An 11,910-nucleotide genomic window follows, 5' to 3' on the forward strand; every position below is an offset into this window, starting at 1 on the left:
CTGCATCCCTCATCGGCATGATGGTGTCATTGACATTATTAAATGGGCCCAGGAATACTTCCAGAAACCACTGTCGGTAAACACAATCCACCGTGCCAGCTGCAGATGTCAATTAAAGCTCTATCATGCATAAAGGAAGCCATATGTGAACACGGTCCAGAAGTGTTGTTGCGTCCTGTGGGCCAAGGCTCATTTAAAATGGACTGTTTCAAAGTGGAAAAGTGTTCAATGGTCAGACGAGTCCAAATTTGGCATTTTTGTTGGAAATCACAGATGTTGTGTTCTCAAGAAAAGGGAGACCATTCAGCCTGTTATCGGCTTTAGTTAAAAAAAAATCAGCATCTTTGATGGTATGGGGGTGCATAAGTAAGGTATATAAAGGTTTCAGATGATGTCTATTTTAGGGAAGGCCTTGTGTATTTCAGCATGACAATGGATAACTGCAGCTATTACAACATCATGGCTTCATAGTAGAAGAGTCTGAGCGCTGAATTGGTTTACCAGCAGTCCAGATCTTCCCCTAATAGAAAACATCTGGTGCATCAATAAACGAAAAATAAGTCAAAGATGACCAAAGATGATATCTTACCATATCAGGCAAGAATGGGACCAAACAAGCACTAAAACTCCAGAAACTCAGAACCTTAGTGCGAAGACAACTTTAAACTGTTTTGAAAAGAAGAGGAGATGCTACACCATGAGAAACATGCCCCATTCCAACTTTTTTGAGACTTGTAGCAGGCATCAAATTTGAAATGGGCTTATTTTGTGCCAAAAATTTTTTTTCAGTTTTAACATTTAGTATGTTCTCTATGTTCCATTGTGAATAAAATGTTGGCTTATGTGATTTAAAACTTTTTAGTATTCATTTTATTAAAAAAAAAAAAAAAAAAATGTCTAGTTTTCCAGGATTCCAGGAAAAATAATAATACAAATGTTGAAAAAAACACAAATATAAAAATATTTTTAAGCTGCTATAATTTTAATTTTAGAACATTAAGGATTAATAGAATGTATTCAGTAGGTTTAGTTATATGAGGGGTATCAAAAAGTTTTGATATTCTTGTGCCACAGATCCAGTCGCTTTCACCATATGACCTCTCTCAGGTGCCTTGAAACCTGGCAGTACAATTCGCTACTGACAGTCTGGCCCCTGGGGACAAACTCTCAATGCACAATGCCACGAATGTTGAAAAACATGATGGCATGCACTTCGTCGACTTGTGTACGTCGACCTGTGGACCTACGGAAAATGCCTTGCATTTTAGTGCCTTGCAAACTTGGCAGCAACACGGCACATGCTCAAATCACATGTGAGGATTGCCTGTATGTTCTGGAATGTTGTGGAATGTTCGCTGACAATAACTTCACCTAAACGATCGCCGTAAACTTGGCAAATCATGTCATGGCTTAGGAACTCTGTGACAGATTTACCCAGTATCACAAAGAATTTCACATTTACTTTGTTCTAACTTGCTGTCCATGAAAAAAATCACAGATGTGGTAATGTGAAATTAACCTTTCAATTATAATAGTGCAAAAGATTCAGACTGGATGTTATCATGGGTGAGTCCTCATGAACAAATTTTGAGGTCAAAGTCCTAAACACCACGTGTTTACCAGCATGTCAGCTATAGTGACCCGTTTCTTCTGTCTATGGCCAAAACCCCCTGAATCTTTTAGTAATCATTATCATTAACATACTGTACCAAAGCAGTCTGCCATGACATCTGTAACTGAACACAGATATTCTTACAGGTAAGCAGTTAAAAGTTGTGGACTTCAGATTAAAATATTAAAAGATTGTCACTGCCAATGAAGCAAGTCATCTCAAAACTTAAAACAAAGCCATCAGACACATTAAAGTTTGGGTTAAAGGTTACAGAAAATAAGCGTCTACCACCTCAGAGGCTTGAGATACTTCAGACTGCCCTCCAGGGTGCTTAGGAACTAGGGTTGGGTACTCCTGCCATGTAGAGCATCCTGACTGGAAACATCACATCCTGGTTTGGGAACAGCACCATGCAGGACAGACGAGCTCTATAGAGGGTGGTGCGATCAGCTGAGCGCACCATCCACACTCAGCTCCCTGACCTGCACTCAATCTACAGCAGGCAGTGCTGGACCAAGGCCAGGAAGATCGTGAAGGAACTCAGTCACCCCAATAATGGACTGTTTTCTCTGTTGTAGTCAGGTAAGCGATTCCCTGAAGGCCAACACAGACAGACTGAGGAGGAGCATCCTCCCACAGGCTATACGGTCTCTCAGTCAGAACACCACACAGGACTGAACCATTTTCGCACATTGCACATTTATGGACTTTTCTATGTAAATTCTATTTCAATTCAGTTCATTTTACAACTAAAGTTTTCTATATTTGTAGAGCTATGTGTTTTTATATTTTATTATTCTGTTATTATTTTCTATAGCTAAAGTTTTTCTTAATTTTATATTTATTCCATAATTAATTTTTTATTGATAAGGTCACAGGCGTTTGTTTAAACATTTAATTGCATATTGTACTGTGTATGACTGTGTAGTGTAGGTGACAAATAAAAATTGAATTCGAATTGGTATGTGGATGGCAGAAGGATTCGTTTACTGGTAAAGAAAAATCCCTTCAAAAGAGTTGCTAAGAAAAAGAAAGAAAAGAAAAACTCTCCTGGAGGTAGGCATGTCTGTGACATAGTTAACATAGTTGTGACATGTATAAAATAAAACTTATATAATATAATATATATATATATATATATATTTTTTTTTTTTATTTTTTTTTTTTTGATGATGTGAAAGCAACCCAAGGCCGAGAAGCAGAATGTTCTGGAATAGTCAAATCAATCACTGTGATCAATCTAGTGTACATTTCACTTCCTGAAGGCAGACCAATTCAAGAACTGAATTTACTAGATATACCAAGTATTAAAAAGCACAATTTAATTTATGATCATATTAGTTTTGTGTTATTACATTTTGGTTGCTATAAAGTTTTGTATTTTTGTACACAGTTTAGCCAGATTGGATATAGCAAGTTGGGCTGCTAAAATAATAATAGCTTAGGTACAATAATGATTATTTAAAATACAGTATACATACATTTATTCATTTATCTTCTGTACTGCTTATAGTGTACAGTGCCTATCCCAGGATACTTTGGACATGACTTGGATAGTGTATATATATATATACACACACACACCTAAAGGATTACAGGGAACACCATACTAATATGGTGTTTGACTCCCTTTCGCCTTAAGAATTGCCTTAAATCTATGTGGCATTGATTCAACAAGGTGCTGAAAGCATTCTTTATACAGTGGTAACAAGGCATGATGGATCCATGTTCTCATTCTGTTTACACCAAATTCTGACTCTTAAGGCATTTTCGCCCACAGGCCTATATATATATATATATATATGGTTGTGCGTGAAAATCCCAGTAACTGAGCTCACTACACTCACCTAAAGGATTATTAGGAACACCTGTTTAATTTCTCATTAATGCAATTATCTAATCAACCAATCACATGGCAGTTGCTTCAATGCATTTAGGGGTGTGGTCCTGGTGAAGACAATCTCCTGAACTCCAAACTGAATGTCAGAATGGGAAAGTAAGGTGATTTAAGCAATTATGAGCGTGGTATGGTTGTTGTTGCCAGACGGGCCGCTCTGAGTATTTCACAATCTGCTCAGTTACTGGGATTTTCACGCACAACCATTTCTAGGGTTTACAAAGAATGGTGTGAAAAGGGAAAAACATCCAGTATGCGGCAGTCCTGTGGGCGAAAATGCCTTGTTGATGCTAGAGGTCAGAAGAGAATGGGCCGACTGATTCAAGCTGATAGAAGAGCAACTCTGACTGAAATAACCACTCGCGAACCATAAGCCACAACACGCACAACCTTGAGGCAGATGGGCTACAACAGCAGAAGACCCTACCGGTACCACTCATCTCCACTACAAATAGGAAAAAAAGGCTACAATTTGCACGAGCTCACCAAAAGTGGACAGTTGAAGACTGGAAAAATGTTGCCTGGTCTGATGAGTCTCAATTTCTGTTGAGACATTCAAATGGTAGAGTCAGAATTTGGCGTAAACACAATGAGAACATGGAGCCATCATGCCTTGTTACCACTGTGCAGGCTGCTGGTGGTGGTGTAATGGTGTGGGGGATGTTTTCTTGGCACACTTTAGGGCCCTTAGTGCCAATTAGGCATCGTTTAAATGCCATGGGCCACCTGAGCATTGTTTCTGACCATGTCCATCCCTTTATGACCACCATGTACCCATCCTCTGATGGCTACTTCCAGCAGGATAATGCACCATGTCACAAAGCTCGAATCATTTTAAATTGGTTTCTTGAACATGACAATGAGTTCACTGTACTAAAATGGCCCCCACAGTCACCAGATCTCAACCCAATAGAGCATCTTTGGGATGTGGTGGAACGTGGAGCTTCGTACCCTGGATGTGCATCCCACAAATCTCCATCAACTGCATGATGCTATCCTATCAATATGGGCCAACATTTCTAAAGAATGCTTTCAGCACCTTGTTAAATCAATACCACATACTGTAGAATTAAGGCAGTTCTGAAGGCGAAAGGGGGGCAAACACCGTATTAGTATGGTGTTCCTAATCCATATATATATACACACACACACACACACACACACAGACGCACATACACACATACCACAGGCAATTTGGGAATGCCAGATAACCTAATTTGCATGTCTTTGGACAGTGGGTGTACCAAAGTAGCCAGGGGAAACCCACCAAGCACGGGGAGAACATGCAAACTTCATGACACAGACCCCAGGAGTCAAACCACTGACCTTGTTAACTAGTAATTTAGTTCTAAAACATAAATTTTATACACTATTTTACAATACAGCCTTTCTAATATTTTTATGCAGTTACTTTTAGCAAAAGCAATATGTGTAATACCCATAGTTTACTGTAAATTAAATCTGCACTTTTAACCTTTTAACTATTATATTATATATGTATTTAAACTGATAGCATAAGTTTACTATGCTTTAAATTATTAATAAGATATTTCTATTTTACTTGACTTATTTACTTCTATTTTGTATTGAATAATTGATATATTTAATCCAAAAACACTGCATGAAAAATGCTGCTAGTGTGTCAAATTGTAAGTGTAATCCTTTGCAGGAAAACTGTTTATCTTGTTGGATGATTGCATTATTTGAAAATGTTCCTGCTTGCGAAGAGCAAAACTAAAAAAAAATGCTGAGTTCAGGAAACATGTAAGAGATAAGCCACTCCCTCTGTCAGAATGTGAAAAACAAGTCTTGTTGTTTTGATTCTCACTTCTCTCAGTTCTCTCAATGCAAAAGCTTATGGACTTCTCCTACAACCTTACTTACTTCTGCATGAATTTTAAAATTTCTGTAACAGACCAACATGATCTTGTCAACAACAGGTAAAAAAAACAACAACAGTTTTTTTGTATTTCCCATGCAAACATTATTTCTCAAGGAACTTAGGAAAAATATAGTATAAGTATATAGTATTAGTATAAAATTAGTTTGTATTGGATATATTTATGCATCTGGAATGTATTAAAAACTGTAAATGTTGTGCAGTTTTCTTTTTCTGAGTGTGAGAATGCACTGCATGAAATAAGAAACTGTTATGAAATAAGCACTGTGGTTTCTGGGTGTGAGTGAAGCAGGATGTGAAAGTGTACATGGTTAGACTCTGCTGAACGCTGATATGTTAACATTATTATATCAAAACAACAAACAGAAGCACATGTGCAAACTCAGTGCCACAGTACATATGCACACTCCCACTGAGTATGTACTGTATGCTTATAAAACTTTTAACATCTATGGCTTTTACCGTATGTTAATCCTTTTGATCTTGTATGATTTCTGGCGTGACTGGTTTGTGTTTAGTGACTAGGGCATTCATGTGTACTAGATATTTTTTCACTCCACAGAAAACAGATTGTTTTTCTACTAACTTAGTATAAATGTGTAGTTAAGTATGTTCAAAACTTCTCACAGTATATACAGATGAACATTTCAGAAGCAAAGTAACTATAACGAGTGATCAGTAACTATTACTAGTAAGTATTATGAGTAACTATTATGAGATTATTATCTGTTATAAAATTCATATCCTTTTGAATAAATAAATAGTTTCTTTTTCAACATGAGGCATATTTAATTATGTTTGTTTTCTTTTGGACATACAGTATAGTTACTCAGATATTCATATCCCAAATTATGTCAAATTTTTAGGACACCCTGTATTAACTGCTTTAAATGTTTTAAAGCAGTTAATGGTTTTCTATCCATTCCTATAGGAGGATACAACATTGGGGCTTTCTACAGTCTTGGAAATCTGAGAAATCCATACAAAGGCAGGGAAAGTAAAAGAATATACAACTCAGAGCCTTTTATTAAACCAGTAATGTCCTTAAAGAAGGTAATAGACAATACAAAAAATCTACTAATATTTAGTTATTCAATAACAAAACAAATACATACAGTACATATCAAACATTAGTTTGACTAATCCAGTTAAAATGTATTTTGATCCTTTTTTGATCTCTCATTTTTTATTTTTTTTTTTTAAGAAAATACTTCAGGTTTTGGACTATCGTACAAGCAAGGTAAGCAAGATGATGGTTTGTAGCTCTCTTATTACTCACAATCTGAGTTGACAAGGGTAAATTGTAATTTACTATATAGCCATTGTAAAGATACTATACATTATTTAACTATCAAAACTGTCTTTCTGGACAAATTGTTAACTGTATATAGTTCTATTCTTTCCCAAAAACGTTTTGGGATTTTTAGTTTCACCTAAATTTCCAGGGCATTTTTTAGAGCGCAATAAATAAAACTGAAAATGATATCATAGGACAAAATAGGGAAAGTCCTGTAAGCTTTGCGTAATTTAAAGACTATTTGTTGTTTACAGTTTATATAACATGGCAAATGGGTGATAAATATTTCTTTATATATCTAGGGTCCACTATTTCCTAAAGACCTGAGTTGGGACGGACTGAGGAAGAATGTGCAGATGCTCATCACAGACAACAGCACAGGAATCCTACTTCAGAAAAAAGAGTACAAGGTACAGTACATGCAGTCACGTGTGTGTTAAAGTATGATCTTATGATGAATGTGTAGATATGGTTGTGTGCATTCCTGCAACTTCTTTATCATTTCAGTTGCCACTCATTAAAGAAGTTAAAATTGAACAGAAGCCTGATAAAGCAGGTGAGATTTAAAGTATTACAGTATGTGATATTTAAAATAATGTAGTTACACACATTTGCTGAAATCATCAAAGTCGTAGCTCCACGGTTCTCTGGTTCTACCTAGTTAAGTTTAGTTTATGTCCAGAGCTGTCATGTCAAGTTTTTCTATATTATATTCTTATTCTATTCCATAATTTATTTCTTAATGATACTCTTGATTCTAACGTCACGAGTGGTCACATAATTATTTCACTGCATATTGTACTGTGTATGACTGTGTATGTGACAAATAAAATGTGAATATGTTTATTTAAGTGTGTGTACTTACTTTTTAAAATCAGTACTGAATCATAAACATACCTGAACTTTGTTCATTTATATATTACTATAAAAAACAATCTTATGTTGTGCAACAGTGATGTGCCGTTGAACCTTGCTTCAGAAAAAAGATTTATTACTGTAAGCAGATACAGATTGGGATTAAGTTTTCCTCTGGGAATATCATGGGAATATTTTAGTTTAAACACTTTTGACTATTTATTTTTTAAATGATCACACAGTAAACCCCAACTACATCACAAAGAAAATATATTTATGCAAATAAAATAATAATAATCCCAAATAAATATAAAAGAAAAAAGCTAATTTAAAAATGAGACACATTCTCTAAATTATATTTGGGCTAAAACCATGTTCATGCTTAGACTAAGATCATTTAAACAGACACTCCTAATTTACCTCCACCTTTTTTTCCTTATGTAATCCATTTTAATATTTACTACTCTATCGAGAAACATGCACAATAGGTCACTAGTAATGCCAACACTTCTCAGGTTACAGAAGGAGCAAATATCTCTCAGTTACAGTAAATGGCCACATAATTTTAAAACTAACAAATTGTTGATTTATAAATAACATTAATATGCTTTGAATAAATTAATTAAATGACTAAATACTAAACAGAATGAAACTTGAAGGTACAATACTTTTCCCCATTTGGATCTTCACTGAACTCATACAGTACATGGCCTCTCTGAAATCCAATTCACAGGAATCACCAACCAAACTAGTGGAAGATTTAATCCCTGTGTCACAGAGATACAAGCAGGCAAAGAGTCGGGAGATACAAGCAGTCAAGACATACAAGTCAGGACATTCAAGCAGATTCCCAAATCAGGTCAGTTACAGTTAAACTTAAAGTGCTTAAGAGCAAACCTTAGGAGTAAAAGCTTGCAAAAGTTTATACAGTTGATTTCACCGTTCTGTTCATTGTGGGTTTTTTTTTTTTTTTTTTTGAATGGGACTCCATCATAAGACCATCAGGTATTACATTTAAAGCTTCAGATATCGCAGTTAGTAATGTGAATATCTACATGGTGTTTAATTTAGACTCACTTTAATGATTAAGACACCAGTTTCCTCTAAAAGTTCTATCACTAACAATGTATCATCATCATGTGTCCAACCCATTATGTCTTTGTTTTTAAGCCAAAGTCATTTTGGATCCGAACACTGCAAATCCCAATCTCAAGATATCTATGGATGGACGCTCTGTGAGAACAAAGACCCACAAAGAGTTTCATTCCAGCCAGAGTTTCTATGAATATTCAAGAAAAAACAAACATGAATATGATGGATGGATATGTGTCCAAGCTCAGGAGGGCTACACCATAGGGAGGCATTACTGGGAGGTGGATGTAAAGGGAAAATGTGATTGGAGACTAGGTGTAGTGAAGGAGTCCGCTCCACGCAGAGGCTATATTAACCTGAACACAGAAGCAGGGTATTGGACTCTGCGTCTGCAGTTGGGTTCGCTCATGGCTCTGACCCAACCAGTCACCAAACTCAATCAGGCACCGCCTTCTAAGATAGGAGTGCATCTAGATATGGAGGAAGGTCAGGTTTCTTTCTATGATGCAGTGAAAAGGAAAAATATTTACACATTTAACGCAAAATTCGAAAAGGATGAGAAAATTTATCCTGTGTTTGGAACCGTAGAGACAGACAATACTCTAAAGATTATCTAAACAATGATTATTAACTTGCCTTTCCATTAATGCCACAATGTTTCTCATTGCTGTTGCTAGACTAAATGAAATTTACATACAGTAGTACATTTGCACAGCTTAATGCTCAGAAACTGACCCAACTCATACTGTTGAGGAATACTTTTAGATTATATATTTACACTTACTGTTGACTTTAATAAGAACACCTGTACAGCTTACCCAACCAGTTAATCATGTGGCAACGGCACAACGCAAACAATCTTGCATAAACAGATCACAAGCTTCAGTTAATGTACAGCACACGGCAAACAGGGATGGGGAATAGGGAAGTGTCATCACTGTGACTTTATCCGTGGCTTGGTTGTTGGTACCAAGTAGGATGATTTGAGTATTTTAGAAACAGATGATCTCATGTTGTTTTTACCCACAACAGTCTCTGGACTTTACCCAAAATGGTGCAACAAACCAAAACATCTTATGAGCAAATGGTTGGCAGCCAGGAAATACCTTATTGATGAGAGAGATAAGAGGAGCATGACCAGTCAGGTCTGAACTGGCGGGAAGTCTGTAGTAACTCTTTAACAAGGACAGTAAAAAAATCATCTCACACTCAACACAACAACATCAGAACATCAGGTTCCACTCCAGGCCCCAAATTCTAGCACTTTTTACAGGAGTGGAAAATAATTTGGTCTTCTTCTGTTGTAGCCCATCCACTTTAAAGTTTAATGTTTTGTGCATGTTAAGATGTTTTCTACTCACCACAGTTTAAAAGAGTGATTGGATGAGTTACTGTAAATTTCCAGGCAGGATCTGAAAATGTATCTACATACTGTAATTACCTATAGAACTGTAATTCAGTTTATACATTTTTCTGAGTTATTTGTTGTGAGTAAAATATCCAAGGAGATTAAGCACAAATACAGGTTTATTATTATAACTTTTTTTTTATAAAATGTTATGCACTTTTGTAAAATAATTTGTTTTAAAAATCCTGTATATATGATCACACAGTGTTATATATTTGTAAATACTGTAAATAATTTGTGTAAATGTTTGGTATGTCCTGCATAAGGTCTTGATTTGTTTGTATTAAAATTAAGATTGACAATGACTAAGTCAGTGCCTATACAGTATGTACAGTGCATCCGAATGTATTCACAGTGCATCCCTTTTTCCACATTTTGTTATGTCACAGCCTTATTCTAAAAATGGATTAAATCCATTTTTCCCCTCAGAATTCTACACACACGCACCACATAATGACAACATGAAAAAAGTTTACTTGAGATTTTTGCAAATTTATTAAAAATAAAAACTTGAGAAAGCACATGTACATAAGTATTCACAGCCTTTGCAAAATTGAGATTAGACGCATCTTGTTTCTCCTGATCATCCTTGAGATGTTTCTGCAGCTTAATTGGAGTCCACCTGTGGTAAATTCATTGATTGGACATGATTTGGAAAGGTACACGCCTGTCTATATAAGGTCCCCAGTTGACAGTTCCTGTCAGAGCACAAACCAGGCATGAAGTCAAAGGAAATGTCTGTAGACCTCCGGGACACTCCAGATCTCCAGGCACAAATATGCTGCTTTGAAGGTCCCAATGAGCACAGTGGCCACCATCAACCGTAAGTGGAAGATGTTCGAAACCACCAGGACTCTTCCTAGAGCTGGCCGGCCATCTAAACTGAACGATCGGGGGAGAAGAACCTTAGTCAGGGAGGTGACCAAGAACCCAATCGCCACTTTGTCAGAGCTCCAGAGGTCCTCTGTGGAGAGAGAAGAACCTCCCAGAAGGACAACCATCTCTGCAGCAATCAGGCCTATATGGTAGAGTGTCCAGACGGAAGCCACTCCTTAGTAAAAGGCACATGGCAGCCCGTCTGGAGTTTGCCAAAAAGGCACCTTAAGGACTCTCAGACCATGAGAAGCAAAATTCTCTGGTCTGATGAGACTCTCTGCCCACTCTACCATTTCACTTACGGGTGATGGAGGCCACTGTGCTCATTGGGACCTTCAAAGCAGCCAAAATTTTTCTGTAACTTTCCCCAGATTTGTGCCTGAAACTATTATAAACATTCTGTTGATGTACAGAGATTTATAAAAATTTTTTTTTTTACAGATTTCTAGCCTATATAATATAAGGATTACTTGATTAAATATTTTTTTTTATTGGATTGGAACGCACTTCTAACATTGTGACCGTGTGTGTTTTGTAGAAATCTTCCTTGTTAAAGGTCCTGTTTCTCTTTCTCTTTTTGTCAGAAAGAGCGTGTGTGTGCGTGCGAGTGTCATTAGAGACTGTGTGCCTCCTCCCTCCTCCACTCGCCTTCACAAACACATACACACACACACACGCACACACACGCGCGCACTCACACTCACACACACACTCTAACGGAGACTGCACCGTCGCGTCAAATAAGAAAGGAGGCAGGGCTACTGTGTAAGATTAGAGGAAGGAGTGGGGGGGGGGGGTGTGAGTCATTCACTCGTCTTACTTTAGCTTCATGCACACATACACACCGTATGCGCGCACAAACACTAATGCAAACATTTATCTGTCAGGATTTGTTTTGACTGAAGGTAAAGTGCAGGTTAATTTGATTAATTTTACTTTATATTTTGTATTAATTCTGTTTGGATATTTATTT

At 36.7% G+C, this 11,910-nt stretch overlaps 1 protein-coding gene across 1 annotated transcript; it reads left to right on the forward strand.

Annotated features, from left to right (window-relative positions):
* The first annotated feature begins 5,311 nt into the window (after positions 1–5,311).
* si:dkey-18p12.4 (SPRY_PRY_C-I_1 domain-containing protein) lies at positions 5,312–10,200 on the forward strand. The gene is made up of 8 exons (XM_053495770.1): positions 5,312–5,449; positions 6,341–6,462; positions 6,614–6,649; positions 7,009–7,116; positions 7,214–7,262; positions 8,295–8,419; positions 8,539–8,566; positions 8,732–10,200. Exons 1-8 carry the CDS (start codon positions 5,431–5,433, stop codon positions 9,268–9,270), a joined length of 1,026 nt encoding a protein of 341 aa, XP_053351745.1. The 5' UTR covers positions 5,312–5,430; the 3' UTR covers positions 9,271–10,200.
* The last annotated feature ends 1,710 nt before the right edge of the window (positions 10,201–11,910 follow it).

The sequence above is a fragment of the Clarias gariepinus genome, chromosome 5 (assembly GCF_024256425.1).
Source record: "Clarias gariepinus isolate MV-2021 ecotype Netherlands chromosome 5, CGAR_prim_01v2, whole genome shotgun sequence".
Taxonomy (NCBI): Eukaryota; Metazoa; Chordata; class Actinopteri; order Siluriformes; family Clariidae; genus Clarias; species Clarias gariepinus.